This window comes from Pelodiscus sinensis, chromosome 31 (assembly GCF_052426305.1).
Source record: "Pelodiscus sinensis isolate ZL-2025 chromosome 31, ASM5242630v1, whole genome shotgun sequence".
Lineage (NCBI taxonomy): Eukaryota > Metazoa > Chordata > Testudines > Trionychidae > Pelodiscus > Pelodiscus sinensis.
Genome location: NC_143082.1, coordinates 1,887,532 through 1,905,606, shown reverse-complemented (window position 1 = coordinate 1,905,606; position 18,075 = coordinate 1,887,532). Strand labels below are relative to the sequence as shown.

General features: G+C 73.8%; 1 protein-coding gene across 9 annotated transcripts in view; it reads left to right on the top strand.

Moving 5' to 3' along the window:
* The window catches only part of DOCK6 (dedicator of cytokinesis 6), a 48,037-nt gene extending 30,279 nt beyond the window's left edge, over positions 1–17,758 (top strand). For 3 of the 9 annotated variants that reach the window (XM_089774716.1, XM_089774715.1, XM_089774711.1), the window contains 20 exons: positions 1,214–1,365; positions 1,780–1,962; positions 2,537–2,663; positions 3,370–3,454; positions 4,181–4,277; positions 4,412–4,546; positions 5,208–5,360; positions 5,777–5,935; positions 8,065–8,165; positions 8,915–9,107; positions 10,045–10,188; positions 10,592–10,723; positions 11,087–11,101; positions 13,346–13,471; positions 14,004–14,093; positions 14,339–14,575; positions 14,944–15,087; positions 15,332–15,438; positions 16,104–16,271; positions 16,597–17,758. In XM_089774716.1, coding sequence (XP_089630842.1) covers positions 1,214–1,365; positions 1,780–1,962; positions 2,537–2,663; positions 3,370–3,454; positions 4,181–4,277; positions 4,412–4,546; positions 5,208–5,360; positions 5,777–5,935; positions 8,065–8,165; positions 8,915–9,107; positions 10,045–10,188; positions 10,592–10,723; positions 11,087–11,101; positions 13,346–13,471; positions 14,004–14,093; positions 14,339–14,575; positions 14,944–15,087; positions 15,332–15,438; positions 16,104–16,271; positions 16,597–16,639 — 2,591 coding nt within the window. In that variant the 3' untranslated portion in view covers positions 16,640–17,758. Of the gene's footprint in view, positions 1–1,213; positions 1,366–1,779; positions 1,963–2,536; positions 2,664–3,369; positions 3,455–4,180; positions 4,278–4,411; positions 4,547–5,207; positions 5,361–5,776; positions 5,936–8,064; positions 8,166–8,914; positions 9,108–10,044; positions 10,189–10,591; positions 10,724–11,086; positions 11,102–13,340; positions 13,472–14,003; positions 14,094–14,338; positions 14,576–14,943; positions 15,088–15,331; positions 15,439–16,103; positions 16,272–16,596 lie in introns of those variants that run through there. The other 6 variants (XM_089774719.1, XM_089774717.1, XM_089774713.1 and 3 more) reach the window with 5 other exon arrangements.
* The last annotated feature ends 317 nt before the right edge of the window (positions 17,759–18,075 follow it).

The window sequence follows — 18,075 nt, the reverse complement described above, 5'->3', positions numbered from 1 at the left end:
TGCCCCTCTGCTCTACCCACTAGACCCCACTCCCCTCCCCGAGCTGGGGCGAGAACCCGGGAGTCCTGCCCCTCTGCTCTACCCACTAGACCCCACTCCCCTCCCCGAGCTGGGGCGAGAACCCGGGAGTCCTGCCCCTCTGCTCTACCCACTGGACCCCACTCCCCTCCCCGAGCTGGGGTAAGAACCCGGGAGTCCTGCTTCCAACCCCCTGGGTAACTGCTAGATCCCGCTGTAATAGGCGAGGTTTCTGGGGACACGAGGTTTCTGGGGACACGGTTCAGGGCGAGTGGCTCAGAGCCAGGGCTACTGACAGCCAGAGACCGGGCCAGCCCCACCGAGCACGTCAGCTGCCCCCCGGCCAGCAAGGAGCCTCCCTGGCAACCCCCTTGGGCACTAGGGGTGCCCTGTGCCACCGCAGCCCCGCGCCCTCCGCAGGGAGAGGTTAGGACACCCCGTGGCCCCCACTCCACCAGGCTCTCCCGGGCCCAGGGCGCTTCCCACCTCGGCTCTCGCCCCCAGAGCCGCCGGGCCCGGCCCTGTTCTCCAGTGACCCCGTGGCTCTGGGGCGGGGCTGGCCAGGGGTCTCAGGGTGCAGGCTGCTCAGCGCGGCAGCTTGGGGCTGGGGGGAAGCGTCTCTCCATGGCCGCTGCAGCTGGGAGAGGGGAGCAGGCCCCCTGGCGGGACGGACAGACAGACGCTCTCCGACGCTGGCCCTCTCTCCACCCCGCCCCCTGCTGGCCCAGTGGGGTAATAGCTGGCCCATCGCTGCCCCCCTGTGGCCGTGCTGCAGGAGAACGGTGCCTGCTAGCAGAGCCCTCCCTCTCCATGGGATGGAAACCAGTCCCATTCCAGGCACAGCCCAACGCTCTGGCACGGCCATGCCCAGCCCTGGCTTTGCTACGCGACGAGGAGGCGGCCCGGCGAGGGGGGCGGCTCTTCCCGTGCGGGAGGAGTTCTTGGGCCGACTCAGACGCGCACAAACTCTCGCAAGCGTCTGCTAGAGTAGCCAGAACGAAGACAAAGCTGGAGACGCCCGGGGCCCCCTCGGTCCCCCGGCTCACGGGGAGGGAATCCAGCGTTCCCGGGGCGAGATGGGGTTTGCCAGGCTGGTCGGAGCGTTCGCGGCAGAGCTCCTCCGCTCCTGGCCCTGCTCTCTCTGGGGCACCCCGGGGCTGGCTCGTGCCCCAGCCTTGTGCTCTGCCCCCCCCAGAGCACCACAGTGCGCGCGGGCGCCTGGTCACCGTGCCCAGGGACGACGTGGACCACGACAGCAGCACCATTAGCCAGTCGGTGGCCATGGCCATCGCCGGCTCCCCCCTGCCTCACGCCCCCCGGGCCAGCCCCCTCCCCGGGCCAGCAGCCGTGAGTATCCTCTGCGGGGTCCTCGAGCCAGCCGGGGCGTCGGAGCAACCTCGGTCGCTGGAGATAGGGTGCTCCCTTCCTGGTGACCCCGCTGCCCCCCCAGCTCCCTGCTCTGACCACTAGACCCCACTCCCCTCTCAGAGCCGGGGATTGACCCGTGTCCTGCCCCCCCGTCGTCTAACCACTAGACCCCACTCCCCTCCCAGACCTAGGAGACGGTTTCTGTGGGGCGGGGCTGGTGATGGAGCCGGCAGTGCCCTCGGGGTGGGTGGCAGCTGCCTGGCAGGGTTGACGGCAGTGGGGCGGGGCGGGGCGGGGTGGGGGCAGGGGTTTCTGGGCTGGATGTCCCCCCCCACACGTCATGGCTCCGGCTGCAGGGGCCCGGGGTGGGCGCTGACCTCCTCTCTCCCACAGCCCCCCCGCGCGGGCGGCGCCCTGTCGGCGGAGTCCAGCCGCACCCTGCTGGCCTGCCTGCTGTGGGTGCTGAAGAACGGGGAGCCGGGGGCGCTGCACGGCTGGTTTGCGGAGCTCCCCCCCCCGCAGCTCGGCCGCTTCCTCGACCTGCTGTACCTCTGCGTGGCCTGCTTCCAGTACAAGGTGGGGCGCAGCGGGGGCCCCCCAAACGGAGTCGCGGGTGCTCACGTTGGGGCCGATTATCGCGGCCCCCCCCTCGGCCCCCCCAGCACACATGGCTGGCCCAGCCCTGTCCCCCCTCCTTCCCTGCACGGCCTGCCCATCCCCGTCTGTCCTCCCTCCGCCCCCCCCAACAGCTGGCCCCGCCCCCCCCCCGACACCCGGCCCAGCCCTGTCCCCCCTCCTTCCCCCTGCCTGCCCCCCCGCCTGCCCATCCCCGTCTGTCCTCCCTCCGCCCCCCCCCCCACACAGCCGGCCCCCCGCCCTGTCCCGCCCCCCCCCCCCGACACCCGGCCCAGCCCTGTCCCCCCTCCTTCCCTGCACGGCCCTGCCCATCCCCGTCTGTCCTCCCTCCGCCCCCCGCCCCCCCCGACACCCAGCCCCCCCCCCCCCCTGTCCTCCGCCCCCCCCGACACCCCCGGCCCCCCCCCCCCCCCGACACCCGGCCCCGCCCTCCCCGCCCCCCCCCCCCCAACAGCTGGCCCCGCCCTGTCCCCCCCCCCCCCCGACAGCCGGCCCAGCCCTTTTCTCCCCCCAGGGCAGGAAGGCCTTGGAGCGCAGCAGCAGCCTGGCCTTCAAGAAGTCCCTGGACATGAGGGCGCGGCTGGAGGAGGCCATCCTGGGCACCGTGGGGGCGCGCCAGGAGATGGTGCGGCGCAGCCGGGGTGAGCTGGGGGCGGGGACAGAGCCCCCCTCCCCTCCTGATGCCACTTCTCATGGGGGGGCTCAGACCTGGGTGGAGCCGACTGTCTAACCGCCCCCCCAACGCCCTGCCTACTCCAGCCCCCATGCGCTCACTGCGCTGGGGCAGGGGAGATGTTGGGGGCTGGGAGGGGCTCAGGAGGAGAGCGGGGGGCAGGTGGGATGCCGGGGGCTGCGAGTGGCTTGGGGGGGCAGGGGAGATCCCGGGGGCTGTGAGGGGCTTGGGGGGGCAGGGGAGAGGGGGGCTGTGAGGGGCTCGGGGGGCAGGAGGCATGCCTGGGGCTGGGGGCTGGGAGGGACTCGGGGGGAGAGTGGGGGGCAGGGGAGATGCCGGGGGCTGTGAGGGACTTGGGGGGCAGGAGGCATGCCTGGGGCTGGGGGCTGGGAGGGGCTCGGGGGGCAGGAAGCATGCCTGGGGCTGGGGGCTGGGAGGGGCTCGGGGGGCAGGAGGCATGCCTGGGGCTGGGGGCTGGGAGGGGCTCGGGGGGCAGGAAGCATGCCTGGGGCTGGGGGCTGGGAGGGGCTCGGGGGGCAGGAGGCATGCCTGGGGCTGGGGGCTGGGAGGGGCTCAGGGTGTGGGGGTCTGGCTGGGGCGGGGCTAAGCCCTTGATGAGGCTGGCTCACCCTGGGGTGCCTGCGGCTCCTAAGCCCCCTCCCCACGCCCTGCAGAGCGCAGCCCCCTGGGGGGCCAGGAGAGCGTTCGCTGGAGGAAGAACCTCACCCACTGGCGCCCCAACTCCGACAAGGTGGACAGGTGAGTGCGGCCGCCGCGGAGCCTGGGGCGTCTGGGGGCCATGAGGTGGGTGGGTGGGCACAGGGCTGTGGGGGCTGGCCCTAGGGGGGAGGAGGATGCTGGGGGACCGGGCTGGGGGGGGGGGGAGATGGTTGGGAGGGCTGGGCTGGGGGAGAGGAGGACGCGGGAGGGGTGGGGGCCCGGGCTGGGGGGGGGGGAGATGGTTGGGAGGGCTGGGCTGGGCTGGGGGAGGGGAGGACGCGGGGGAGCCAGGGGGGAGGAGAGGCCGCGGGAGTGTGGGGGGCCGGGCTGGGGGGGGGGCTGGGGGAGGGGACGCGGGGGGCCGGGGGCCGGGCTGGGGGAGGGGAGGACGCGGGGGAGCCAGGGGGGAGGAGAGGCCGCGGGAGTGTGGGGGGCTGGGCTGGGGGAGGGGAGGGGGGGACGCGGGGGGGCCGGGGGCCGCGGGGGGGACCGGGGGGCCGGGCCGGGGGGGGGGAGGACGCGGGGGGGCCGGGGGGCCGGGCTGGGGGAGGGGAGGACGCGGGGGGCCGGGGGCCGGGACCGGGGGGGGGGGAGGGGAGGACGCGGGGGAGCCAGGGGGGAGGAGAGGCCGCGGGAGTGTGGGGGGCTGGGCTGGGGGAGGGGAGGACGCGGGGGGGCCGGGGGGCCGGGCTGGGGGAGGGGAGGACGCGGGGGGCCGGGGGCCGGGCCGGGGGTCGCTCTGAGTTGGCCGTGGCTCTGCCCCAGGAGCAGGGAGCAGGTGGAGCAGGAGATGCTGGTGGAGGGGAACCTGGCGACCGAGGCCAACCTGGTGGTGCTGGACACGCTGGAGATCATCGTCCAGGTGGGGGCAGGGCAGGGCCCCCCCCGGCAAACCCTCCCCCCAGCTGCTCTCACTGACCCAGCCCCCCCCGAGAGCCTGGGACAAGTCCCCCCCCCCCCCGGAGGCTCCGGCCCCCCTGACGCCGTGTCCCGCAGACGGTGCTGCTGGCGGAGGCCCGGGAGAGCCTGCTGGACGTGGTGCTGCGGGTGCTGCTGCACGGCCTGGCCGGCGCCTCCAGCGCCCTCTTCCTGCAGCACGGCCTGGCCACCCAGCGCGCCCTGGTCAGCAAGGTGAGAGCCCCCCCCCGGCCCCTCCCCCGCCCAGCGCGCCCCCCCACCCCCCCCGCGGCCCCCGCCCAGCCCCCTCGTTCCCCCCCGACCTCCCCCCCGCCCCCCGCCCGGCCCCCTCGTTCCCCCCCGACCTCCCCCCGCGGCCCCCGCCCGGTCTCCTTGTTCCCCCCAACCTCCCCCCCCAACCCCCCGCCCGGTCTCCTCGTTCCCCCCCAACCTCCCCCTGCGGCCCCCCACCCACCCCCTGACCATCCTCCTCATTCCCCTGCCCACCTCCCGCGGCCCACCCGCCTGTTGTCCCCATCCCCCCCGACCGCCCCCAACCATCCCCCCGACCCCCACCCCCCCCCCGCACCTCCCCCACCCACTTCCCCATTCCCCACAGACTCCCAACCGCCCCCCGCGGCCTCTGGCCTCCCGGCCGTACTCCCCATCCCCCAACCGCCCCCCGCCTGCTTCCCCCCCCGCCCGGGCCCCCCCCGTGGCACCCCGCTTCCCCATCCCTCACGACCCCTCCTGTGGCCTCTGGCCCCCCGAACGCCCTCCCCATCCCCTCCCGCCTGCCCCCCACTCCCCCATCCCCCACGGCCCCCTGACCGTTCCCCTTGTCCCCCATCCCCCACGACCTGCATTGGCTCTAACACCCCCCCCCCCCGCACAGTTCCCGGAGCTGCTGTTCGAGGAGGACACGGAGCTCTGCGCCGACCTCTGCCTGCGTCTCCTGCGCCATTGCAGCAGCCGGGTCGGCGCCATCCGCGCCCACGCCAGCGCCTCGCTCTACCTGCTCATGCGCCAGAACTTCGCCCTCGGCAACGTGAGCGCCGCGGCCGGGCCCCTGGACCCCCCCCCCCCCGGCCGGGCCCCTGGACCCTCCCCGGCCGAGCCCCTGAACCCCCCCTCGGCTGGGCCCCTGGACCCCCCCCGGCCGGGCCCCTGGACCCCCCCCGGCCGAGCCCCTGAACCCCCCCGCAGCCGGGCCCCTGGACCCCCCCCGGCCGAGCCCCTGGACCCCCCCCCCCCGGCTGGGTCCGGCCGTCCCCCCCGGCTCTGGGGTGGAGCATGGGCCGTCTGGGCCCTGCCGCCGGCTCCTTGGCGCAGCTCTGGGGGAGTGGCTGGGGGCTCAGCCCCATGGCGCCCCCCCCCCATGCCAGGAGCTGGGTGGCGCTGCACCAAAGCAGCAGGGGGCGCTGTGGGCGCCTCGGCTCATCCCCCCCCCCCCCCCCCCCACAGAACTTCGCCCGGGTGAAGATGCAGGTGACCATGTCGCTGTCCTGCCTGGTCGGGACCTCGCCCCCCTTCAACGAGGAGCATCTGCGCCGCTCGCTCAAAACCATCCTCACCTACGCCCAGGAGGACGCTGCGCTGCGTGACAGCCCCTTCGCCGAGCAGGTAGGGCAGCCCCACGGCGCCGCCCCTTCGCCCGGCGGGTAGGGCAGCCCCACGGCGCCGCCCCTTCGCCGAGCAGGTAGGGCAGCCCCACGGCGCCGCCCCTTCGCCCGGCGGGTAGGGCAGCCCCACGGCGCCGCCCCTTCGCCCGGCGGGTAGGGCAGCCCCACGGCGCCGCCCCTTCGCCCGGCGGGTAGGGCAGCCCCACGGCGCCGCCCCTTCGCCCGGCGGGTAGGGCAGCCCCACGGCGCTGCCCCTTCGCCGAGCAAGTAGGGCAGCCCCACGGCGCTGCCCCTTCGCCCGGCGGGTAGGGCAGCCCCACGGCGCCGCCCCTTCGCCGGGCGGGTAGGGCAGCCCCACGGCGCCGCCCCTTCGCCGAGCAAGTAGGGCAGCCCCACGGCGCCGCCCCTTCGCCCGGCGGGTAGGGCAGCCCCACGGCGCCGCCCCTTCGCCGGGCGGGTAGGGCAGCCCCACGGCGCCGCCCCTTCGCCCGGCGGGTAGGGCAGCCCCACGGCGGGTACCCTGGTGGGTGGGAGCCTCCGGCCCTGTCCCCCCCCTCCCTCCCCCAAGACGGTTCAGTGGGTCCCAGGGCGCCGCGCAGCTCAGACTCGCTCCAGGGACCAGGAGCCGTCAGCACCATCCATCGGGGGGGGGGGGGGGTGGAGAGGGGCCAGAGCCCCAGCTCTGCCCCCTGCCCGGCCCCCCAGGCCAGCGAGACTCCCTCCTCCCCCACCAGCCGGAAACAAACTCCCAGGCCCCCAGGCCGCCCCGCCCCCTCCTCCCCTGCTTTGTTCAGATTCTGGGGCAAAGTGTCACCTGCCTGAATCCTCCAGCTAGCTCCAGTGCCAGGCCGGCCTGGGCCCCCCCTCGGCCCCCCCCCCACAGGGCAGCAGGGTTCGCACACAGCACCCCAAAGCAAGCAGTGACTGCAACGCCAGCGGCAGGCCTAGCCTGTACGGCACCAGCCCCGCCCCGCCGAGCGCGTCAGCCACCCCCCTGGCCGGCCAGGAACCTCCCCAGCTAATCCCCTCGGACCCCCGGCGCTCCCTGTGCCCCCGGCCCCCTTACACAGGGGAGAGGTGATAACCCATCCCCCACCTCCCCTCGGCCCCCCGGCGCTCCCTGTGCCCCCGGCCCCCTTACACAGGGGAGAGGTGATAACCCATCCCCCACCTCCCCTCGGCCCCCCAGCGCTCCCTGTGCCCCCGGCCCCCTTACACAGGGGAGAGGTGATAACCCATCCCCCACCTCCCCTCGGCCCCCCGGCGCTCCCTGTGCCCCCGGCCCCCTTACACAGGGGAGAGGTGATAACCCATCCCCCACCTCCCCTCGGCCCCCCAGCGCTCCCTGTGCCCCCCAGCCCCCTTACACAGGGGAGAGGTGATAACCCATCCCCCACCTCCCCTCGGCCCCCCGGCGCTCCCTGTGCCCCCCAGCCCCCTTACACAGGGGAGAGGTGATAACCCATCCCCCACCTCCCCTCGGCCCCCCAGCGCTCCCTGTGCCCCCCAGCCCCCTTACACAGGGGAGAGGTGATAACCCATCCCCCACCTCCCCTCGGCCCCCCGGCGCTCCCTGTGCCCCCCAGCCCCCTTACACAGGGGAGAGGTGATAACCCATCCCCCACCTCCCCTCGGCCCCCCGGCGCTCCCTGTGCCCCCCAGCCCCCTTACACAGGGGAGAGGTGATAACCCATCCCCCACCTCCCCTCGGCCCCCCGGCGCTCCCTGTGCCCCCGGCCCCCTTACACAGGGGAGAGGTGATAACCCATCCCCCACCTCCCCTCGGCCCCCCGGCGCTCCCTGTGCCCCCCAGCCCCCTTACACAGGGGAGAGGTGATAACCCATCCCCCACCTCCCCTCGGCCCCCCGGCGCTCCCTGTGCCCCCCAGCCCCCTTACACAGGGGAGAGGTGATAACCCATCCCCCACCTCCCTTCACACACCCCAGCGCTGGGGGGCAGGGGCTGTGGGCCAGAAGCAGGTGAGTGGCAGGAGGAGGTGGGGGCCAGGCCAGGGCCGGCCCAGCTAAGGGCTCTGCAGCGCTCGGCCCCCACGTGGCCATGAGAGGTGCCGGCCTTGGGGGGCTGAGCGGAGGGGGCGGGGTCTGAGCCCAGCCCCCCTCTGCCCCCAGGTGCAGGACCTCGTCTTCAACCTGCACATGATCCTCACCGACACCGTGAAGATGAAGGAGCATCAAGAGGATCCCGAGATGCTGATCGACCTGATGTACCGGTGAGCCCCCCCCCCGTGTTTCCTCCCCCTCCCCCCAACCCGCTGCACCCCTCCCCCCCACAGCCCCCCCATGTTCCCTCCCCGTCCCCCCCAGCCCGCTGCACCCCTCCCCCCGTGTTCCCTCCCCCTCCCCCAACCCGCTGCACCCCTCCCCCTCCCCCCAACCCGCTGCACCCCTCCCCCCCACAACCCCCCGTGTTCCCTCCCTGTCCCCCCCAGCCCGCTGCACCCCTCCCCCATGTTCCCTCCCCTCCCCCAACCCGCTGCACCCCTCCCCCAACAGCCCCCCGTGTTCCCTCCCCGTCCCCCCAGCCCGCTGCACCCCTCCCCCCGTGTTCCCTCCCCCTCCCCCAACCCGCTGCACCCCCTTCCCCCCCAGCCCCCCCGTGTTCCCTCCCCGTCCCCCCAGCCCGCTACACCCCTCCCCCCCGTGTTCCCTCCCCCTCACCCCAACCCGCTGCACCCCTCCCCCCACAGCCCCCCCGTGTTCCCTCCCCGTGCCCCCAACCCGCTGCACCCCTCCCCCCCGTGTTCCCTCCCCGTCCCCCCAGCCCGCTGCACCCCTCCCCCGTGTTCCCTCCCCGTCCCCCCCAGCCCGCTGCACCCCTCCCCCCGTGTTCCCTCCCCCTCCCCCAACCCGCTGCACCCCTCCCCCCCACAGCCCCCTCTTCCACTCCCCAGCTCGGTACCTGCACCACCCCACGGCCCCCTGCGCCCCCCCCAACCATTAGCCCTCACTTCTCTCCCAGGATCGCCAAGGGCTACCAGAACTCCCCGGACCTGCGGCTGACGTGGCTGCAGAACATGGCGGCCAAGCACACGGCGCAGGGGAACCACGCCGAGGCCGCGCAGTGCATGGTGCACGCCGCCGCGCTGGTGGCCGAGTACCTGAGCATGCTGGAGGACTGTCGCTACCTGCCCGTGGGCTGCGTCTCCTTCCAGGTGAGCCCCGAAGCCCTGCCGGGGGAAGGGAGAGACCCCCGGAGTCCTGCCCCCCCGGATCTACCCACTACACCCCACTCCCCTCCCAGAGCCAGGAGAGACCCCCGGAGTCCTGCCCCCCCCGGATCTACCCACTACACCCCACTCCCCTCCCAGGGCTAGGAGAGACCCCCGGAGTCCTGCCCCTCTGGCTCTACCCACTACAGCCCACTCCCCTCCCAGAGCCAAGAGAGACCCCTGGAGTCCTGCCTCCCCCCCCGGATCTACCCACTACACCCCACTCCCCTCCCAGAGCCAGGAGAGACCCCCGGAGTCCTGCCCCCCCCCCCGGCTCTACCCACTACACCCCACTCCCCTCCCAGAGCCAGGAGAGACCCCCGGAGTCCTGCCCCCCCCTCTCGGCTCTACCCACTACACCCCACTCCCCTCCCAGAGCCAGGAGAGACCCCCGGAGTCCTGCCCCCCCCACCCCGGCTCTACCCACTACACCCCACTCCCCTCCCAGAGCCAGGAGAGACCCCCGGAGTCCTGCCCCCCCCACCCCGGCTCTACCCACTACACCCCACTCCCCTCCCAGAGCCAGGAGAGACCCCCGGAGTCCTGCCCCCCCCTCCCGGATCTACCTACTACACCCCCAATCCCCTCCCAGAGCCAGGAGAGACCCCCGGAGTCCTGCCCCCCCCCTCCCGGCTCTACCCACTACACCCCACTCCCCTCCCAGAGCCAGGAGAGACCCCCGGAGTCCTGCCCCCCCCACCCCGGCTCTACCCACTACACCCCACTCCCCTCCCAGAGCCAGGAGAGACCCCCGGAGTCCTGCCCCCCCCCTCCCGGCTCTACCCACTACACCCCACTCCCCTCCCAGAGCCAGGAGAGACCCCCGGAGTCCTGCCCCCCCCCCGCCAGTGGCCTCCCCCCTCACAGCCCGTCTGCGCAGGGCATCTCGTCCAACGTGCTGGAGGAATCGGCCGTCTCGGACGACGTGCTGGCGCCGGACGAGGAAGGGATCTGCTCTGGGAAGTGCTTCACCCAGCAGGGCCTGGTGGGGCTGCTGGAGCAAGCGGCCGCCGCCTTCACCCTGGTGAGTGCCGGGGGGGCGGCGTGGGATGCCGGCGGGGGGGTGCCTGGGCCGGGGGGGGGGCGGGGGGCCGGGGGGGGCGGGGGGGGGGGCGGGGGATGGCGGCAGGGGGTGCCTGGGCCGGGGGGGCGGTGTGGGATGCCGGCAGGGGGTGCCGGGGGGCGGTGTGGGATGCCGGCAGGGGGGCGCCTGGGCCGGGGGGGGGGGGGGGATGCCGGCGGGGGGGGGGGGTGCCTGGGCGGGGGGGGGCGGGGAGGATGACGGCAGGGGGGTGCCTGGGCGGGGGGGGCGGCGGGGGATGGAGGCAGGGGGTGCCTGGGCCGGGGGGGCGCTCCTGGGCTGCGTGGCACGTGGCGCCTGCCCCTGTGCTCACGTGGCCGGGGGGCTGCCCCCCACCCCCCCCCAGGGCGGGCTGTACGAGGCGGTGAACCAGGTCTACAAAATCCTCATCCCCATCCACGAGGCCAACCGGGAGTTCCCGAAGCTGGCGGGGCTCCACGGCAAACTGCAGGACGCCTTCAGCCGACTCAGCTGCCAGGTGAGCGCCCGGCCGGCCCGCTGCGAGGGGAGTGGGGAGTAGTGGGTAGAGCGGGGGGCTGGGAGCCAGGACTCCGGGGGTCTGTCTCCTTGGGCAGGTCCCCCCGTCTCTGTTCCCCCCTCTGCGGCGTGGGGCGACCCCTTAGCCTGCCGGGGCCCCAAGGCTGGTCCCTGGGTCAGAGCGCCCCCTTGTGGCCGGCTGGGACTTGCAGGGGAGCCCTGCTGAGCGGGGTGGGGGGGCCGGTTCCCTCTGTCAGGCCTTGCCCCCGTGTCCTGGCGGCAGCACCCAGGGGGCCATGGCGGGGGTCCCACTGGGACTGACGTGCTCTTTCCTGCTCTCTCCCCTCTGCGCCCGTCCCGTCAGAGCGCTGGCTGGGAGGTAGGACCCGTGTGCATGGCTGTGCGAGTCCCTGCCCCCCGGGCGTGTGCACGCCCCCCTCGCCCCCCCCCCCTCCCGCATGGTCTGGGCTGCCTGGCGGAATGGTCTCTTTCTAACCCTCGTCTGTGTAGCTCGGGCAAAGGAGGGGGGCCTAGTGGTTAGAGCGGGGGCAGGCTGGGAGCCGGATGCCTGGGTTCTCCACTTGGGGAGGAGAGTGAGGCCTAGTGGTTAGAGTGGGGGTGGGCTGGGAGCCAGGACGCCTGGGTTCTCCACTTGGGGAGGAGAGTGAGGCCTAGTGGTTAGAGCGGGGGTGGGCTGGGAGCCAGGACGCCTGGGTTCTCCGCTTGGGGAGGGGAGTGTGGCCTAGTGGTTAGAGCGGGGGCGGGCTGGGAGCCGGACGCCTGGGTTCTCCGCTTGGGGAGGGGAGCGGGGCCTAGTGGTTAGAGCGGGGGCGGGCTGGGAGCCGGACGCCTGGGTTCTCCGCTTGGGGAGGGGAGCGGGGCCTAGTGGTTAGAGCGGGGGCGGGCTGGGAGCCGGACGCCTGGGTTCTCCGCTTGGGGAGGGGAGCGGGGCCTAGTGGTTAGAGCGGGGGCGGGCTGGGAGCCGGACGCCTGGGTTCTCCGCTTGGGGAGGGGAGCGGGGCCTAGTGGTTAGAGCGGGGGTGGGCTGGGAGCCGGACGCCTGGGTTCTCCGCTTGGGGAGGGGAGTGGGGCCTAGTGGTTAGAGCGGGGATGGGCTGGGAGCCAGGACGCCTGGGTTCTCCGCTTGGGGAGGGGAGCGGGGCCTAGTGGTTAGAGTGGGGATGGGCTGGGAGCCAGGACGCCTGGGTTCTTCGCTTGGGGAGGGGAGTGGGGCCTAGTGGTTAGAGCGGGGGCGGGCTGGGAGCCGGATGCCTGGGTTCTCCGCTTGGGGAGGGGAGCCGGGGCCTAGTGGTTAGAGCGGGGGCGGGCTGGGAGCCGGACGCCTGGGTTCTCCGCTTGGGGAGGGGAGCGGGGCCTAGTGGTTAGAGCGGGGGCGGGCTGGGAGCCGGACGCCTGGGTTCTCCGCTTGGGGAGGGAGCCTGCGTTGCTCTGCTGCGAGGGTTTGCAGGTCTCGGCTGGTGCCCTTCCCTGTGGGGTGGGGTGGGGGGGAGCCCTGGCTGGGGAGGGCTCTGGGCCAGGGCAGGAAATCCCCACGGGGTGGGGGGCAGCCCCCGCCCCAGAGCACAGGCCCCAGCGAGCCCATGCTCAGCCCCAGTGACCTTCCCCCTCTGGGGGGCTCTGTCCCGGGCCTGGGGCTGCCCCCTGCTCACCTGGTGCCTCTGTCTTCCCCCCCTGCCGCCGGCCCCGCCCGCTGCCGCTCTCCCGGCTTCCTGCTGCGGTGAGTCTCCCCCCCCCCCGGGGCCCACGGGTTTGGGGGGCTGGGCCATGTCCCCTGAGCTGCGGGAACCTCCCTGCCAGGGGGAGAAGCCGGGGCGGGGCTGAGGCCGCGGGGGGGGCTCTGTTCTCAGCTGGCGGGGGAGGGGGCAGGCGGGGGTGGGACTGGGGGGCGTTGGGGAGCGGCCGTGGCAGCCGCGGGCCAGAGCAGGGGCTGTTCCCGGCGCTCCCGGCCCGGCATTCTCTGGGGGTTTGGGGCGAGGAGGCCGGGTTCCCTGCCAGCCCAGCCGGGTCCTGCAGGATGGGCCGGTGCCAGGGCAGCTGTTGGGGGGCAGGGTCCGAGCGCGGTTGAGATGGGAGTGGGGTCTAGTGGTTAGAGCGGGCGGGGGCCGGGGGGCTGGGAGGCAGGACTCCTGGGTTCTCTCCTCAGTTCTGGGTGGGGTCTAACCACTAGCCCCCACTTCCCTTCCCAGCGCTGGGCACAGAACTAGGCTGTAACCATTGGGCCCCACTGCCCCTGTTCTAGCCTGAGCTGGGCGCCCGGAGCATCAGACCCGTTAGGCGGGTCCCACGGATCCCCTACGGCAGCACAGTGACTCCTGTGCCCCCCCCCCACCAGCCCCCTGGCTAGCAGGCCCCCTGCTCAGCCTGGGGTGGGTTGGGGTAAGGGAGGCGCGGGCCGGGGCCGGGGCCGGGCGTTCGGGGGCGCCGCGTTGCATGGAGGAGGGGCTCAGTAGGGGGCGCTCTCTTCTGCCGGCAAGTCAGTGCCGCCGCCGCGTTGCACCCCAGAGGCAGCCGCACTGGAGGGCGAGCCGAGCCCATGAGGCGCTGCCGGCTCTGGGCCTCTCCTGCCCCACCCGGCTCACGGCCCGCCCTGCCCCCAGGCCAGCGCATGTTCGGGACGTATTTCCGGGTCGGCTTCTACGGCTCCAGGTTCGGGGACCTGGACGAGCAGGAGTTTGTGTATAAAGAGCCGTCCATCACCAAGCTGGCCGAGATCTCCCACCGGCTGGAGGTGAGGGGCACCGGCAGGGCTGGGGGGCGGGAGCGAGGGGCAGGGCTGGGGGGCGGGGGCTGCGGGGCGGGAGCGAGGGGCAGGGCTGCGGGGCAGGAGCGAGGGGCAGGGCTGGGGGGGAGCGGGGGCTGCGGGGCGGGAGCGAGGGGCAGGGCTGGGGGGCAGGGGCAGCGGGGCGGGAGCGAGGGGCAGGGGCTGCGGGGCGGGAGCGAGGGGCTCTGGCAGGGTAGGGGGCAAGCGGGCTGTGGCATGGGAGGAAAGGCCCCCTCCGGCCCCCCAGGGGGCGAATCCCGCTCCAGGGTCCCTCCGTGGCTCCAGGGTGTCCCGTGGGCTGGATCCTGGGCCCCCGCGCTGTGTGGGACGCTGCCTGCCCCTCATTGTGGTCTCTGGCCACCGAGGCGAACCCTGTCCGGGGATGGGGGTCTGGGGCTCCGGGGTCTCTGCTGCCAGCCAGGGAAGCCGCAGGCCGGGCCCCCCCCCCTCGCCGGGGCGGCTGGAGACTCTTAGCTGGAGACCCAGTGGTGCCCCCCAGGAGTTCTACGCCGAGCGTTTCGGGGACGACGTGGTCGAGATCATCAAAGACTCCAACCCCGTGGACAAGGCCCGTCTGGAGCCCAGCAAGGTAGGGCCAGGGGGGCACATGGACACCCCGACCCACGTGGTGCTACAAGGACACAGCGAGAGGCCCTGTCCCCGGCGGCTCCCAGCCTGAGGCACGAGGGGGAAACTGAGGCACAGAGCCGGCCGAGGACTCACCCAGCTTTGGCTCGGTGGGACGGGGGTGTGGGCCGGGCGCTTCAGCCACGGGGCTCGGTAAGGGGGGGGCAGATCCCTAGCCAGGCCCCCTCATTGCCCCCCTGCTCCCAGGCCTACATCCAGCTGACCTACGTGGAGCCCTTCTTCGACACCTACGAGCTGACGGAGCGAGTCACCTACTTTGAGCGGAACTACGACCTGCGCCGCTTCGTGTTCTGCACGCCCTTCACGCTGGCCGGCCGGGCGCACGGCGAGCTGCACCAGCAGCACAAGCGCAAGACGCTGCTCACCACCTCGCACGCCTTCCCCTACATCCGCACCCGCCTGCCCGTCGTGCACAAGGAGGAGGTGCCGGGACGCCCTGCAGGGGGCGGGGCAGGGTGCTGGGGGGGGGCCACGCAGCGGGGCAGGGTGCAGGGGGGGGCCACGCAGCGGGGCAGGGTGCTGGAGGGGGGCCACGCAGCGGGGCAGAGTGCTGGAGGGACCACGCAGCGGGGCAGGGTGCTGGGGGGGACCACGCAGCGGGGCAGGGTGCTGGGGGGGCCACGCAGCGGAGCAGGGTGCTGGGGGGGGCCACGCAGCAGGGCAGGGTGCGGGGGGGGGCCACGCAGCGGGGCAGGGTGCTGGGCAGGGGGCAGGGCTGGGCAGAGGGGCCAGGCACGTCCCCGTGCCCCCTCCCCAGCAGAGGAGGGGGGCTGAGCCCTCCCCACCCGCAGATCATCCTGACGCCCATCGAGGTGGCCATCGAGGACATGCAGAAGAAGACGCAGGAACTGGCCTTTGCCACCCACCAGGACCCGGCCGACGCCAAGATGCTGCAGATGGTGCTGCAGGGCTGCGTGGGCACCACCGTCAACCAGGTCGGGCAGCGCCGGGCACGGGCCCCGCCCCCGGCCCCGCCCCCGCCCCCCCCCCCGGCCCTGGCCCCGCCCCCGTCCCGGCCCCGCCCCCCTGGCCCACGACTGTCCTGTGGATCAGGAGTGAGGGGCAGGTCTGGGGCGGGGGCTGTGTGGGGGGGGGGGTCTGGGGGGAGGGGCTGTGGGGGGGGTCAGGTCTGGGGGGAGGGGCATCTCCGCTGGCACTGACCTGCTCCCCGCTGCCCAGGGCCCCCTGGAAGTGGCCCAGGTGTTCCTGGCCGAGATCCCGGACGACCCCCGGCTCTACCGGCATCACAACAAGCTGCGCCTCTGCTTCCGGGACCTCACCAAACGGTAGAGACGCTGCCCCCCCGCCCCGCTGCCCCCCCGCCGCCCCCCGCCCCCCCCGCGCTGCCCCCCCGCCCCCCCCGCCCCCCGCCGCCCCGCGGCCGCTGCCCCCCCCCCGCTCCCCCGCCCCCCCTGCCCCCCCTTCTGCCCCCCCTGCCCCCCCCCCGCTGCTCCCCTTCCCCCCCCCGCCCCCCGCCCCCCGCTGCCCCCCCCCACCCACCCCCCCACTGCCCCCCGCGCCCCCCCCCCCGCGCTGCCCCCCCCCTCCCACGCTGCCCCCCCCCCCTCCCGCTGCCCCCCCGCCCTGTGCTGCCCCCCTTCCCCTCCCCGCTGCCCCCCCCGCCACCCCCCCCCCGTGCTGCCCCCCCTTCCCCCCCGCGCTGCCCCCTTCCCCCCCCGCGCTGCCCCCCCGCCCTGTGCTGCCTCTCCCGCCCCACGTACTGCCACACCCCTGCACAGCCCCTCCCTCTGCCCCATGCTGCCCCCATCAACCTCCCACCCCTCACACTCCTGAAGCCCCCAGTTTCCACCTCCTCCTCCCTTCCCCCTATCCGTGGGGTCCCGACCCCCCAACTCCCCTGCCACTGTCCTGGCCCCGCCCTGGCCCCGCCCTCCGCGGGGGGCGAGCAGGGCAGCCCCCGCCCCGCCCCTAGCGCCCCCCTGGGTTGCAGGTGCGAGGACGCCCTGCGCAGGAACAAGGTGCTGATTGGGCCGGACCAGCGCGAGTATCACCGGGAGCTGGAGCGGAACTACCAGCGCCTCCGGGAGGCCCTGCAGCCCCTGCTCAGCCGCCGCATCCCCCAGCTCTACGCCCCGCTGGTCCCACGCTCCACGCACCGGTGAGCCCCCAGGGAGACAGGCCCCGCCCACCCTGAGTGGCTGCAGGGCGAGCGGGGAAACTGAGGCAGGGAGGAGCCAGGATTTGCCCAGGGTCACGCAGGGAATCCCGTGGCAGAGCCAGGAACAGCCCAGGAGTCCTCGCTCGGAACCCCCCTGCTCTAACCGCTGCACCTCACTCCCTTCATGGAGCTGGGAATCCTGAGTGGCTTGTTTCCTGGGGTCTCTCCACCCCCATTCCTGGGGCCCAGCCGCTGGGGACGGGGGTAGCTTTGCCTCTTGTTAATTTCACCATCGGATTAATTGGAGGCTCCCCTCTGCCCCCAGAAACTCTCTGAACAGGTCGAGTCTGAACAAGTTGGAGGGCTAGGAGCCGGCGTCTCCAGGGACTCGGACCAGCCGTGCCCGCGGGGGGGCTGCTTCCTGGCGGGGGCCTGCATGGAGCCGGCCCAGCCTGCCTCCTGCTGCGCCCGCACCTGCTGGCAGCCTGGCCCCAGCGGGCCTGTGGGGCAACCACCCTACCCCGCGCGGGGCCCTTCTCTGCCCGTCCCCTGCGGCCTGCGCCCCGTGCGGCAGGGGCTGTCCGGCCGGTCCCCCTAGCAGCCTGCCCCAGCGTTGGACGGCCCCGATCCGGACCAAAGCTTTGCGCTGTGCCCTGGGCATCCCCCCTACAGCGCCCGCGGCTGCCCTGCCACAACCGGTGCTACAGGCTGGTTCTGGGGGCGGGAGCTCCCCCCCCTCCCAGCACGGGGGATGGACCCAGGAGTCCTGGCCCCCCCGGCCTGAGCTCTTGGCCAGCCCTCCCCATTCCTGTGTGGGGAGGCAGGAGGCGTCCAGCCCCCACGGGCCTAGCTCTGGTGTAAGGGAGAAGGGCCCTTCCCCCCGCCTCTGTGTGTCTGTCGTCCCGGCTCTGGGCCCGGGCTGGGGGGCTGAGCTGTTCCAGGAGGGGCTGGCAGGGGCACGGTTAACAGGCACCACCAGGCTGTTCGAAGTGAGTCCAAGGCGGGGGGTGGCACCCAGTAAAGGGGCACAGAGTTGGGGGGAGCCAGATCCCTGCACAGGGTGGGGCAGACCAGAGATTCCCTAGGACCCCCCCCCCCCCCCAGCAGCCCAGCTCTGCCCTAGAGGGCAAACCTAGCCCAGGCCCTGGTGCCCTGACTCCACCAGGGCTCGGATGGGGAATGGGGGGGGAAGCCCAAGTCTTCCTGCCCCCCCCCACTCCAGCCAAGGGTCTTCACTGAGTCACTGGAACCCCCCCCCTGTAAGTGCCAGGCGGGGGAGCGGTGAATCCGCAGTGGGCACTGCCCCCCCCCTCCCTGGGCAGCTGCATTGGCTCTGGCTCCTGCCTTGCTCTGATCCAGGCCCTGTGGGGGCAGGGTCTCTCCTCAGCTCCCCCCCCCATGTCTAGCCGGGCCCGGGGGGAGGCGCCGGTCGGGTTTATTTATAAAGTGATTTAACAATAAAACCAACCCCCTTGGGACTTGTTGGAGTGCCGGGCAGATGAGCCCAGTTTGTTTATGGGGGGCTGGAGGGGGGCTCGTGTGTGGGTGAGGGGGCAGCGGCTGGGGATACCACTGGCAGGTGGGTACCTGGGCAGGAATTGCCAAGGGCCATGGGGGGGGGGGAGCAAAGTGTTATGAGCTTGGGTGGGATGTACATGAGTTACTATTAGGTGTATTACGGTAACATCTGGATTGGGGGGGGGAGGCTTTTGGGCCAGCACTGCCCAGACTGGCCCACCCCGAAGTGGCCCTGGTCTAGCCAGCTGCAGGGTGGGAGGGGAAACTGAGGCAGAGAGAAGCGCTT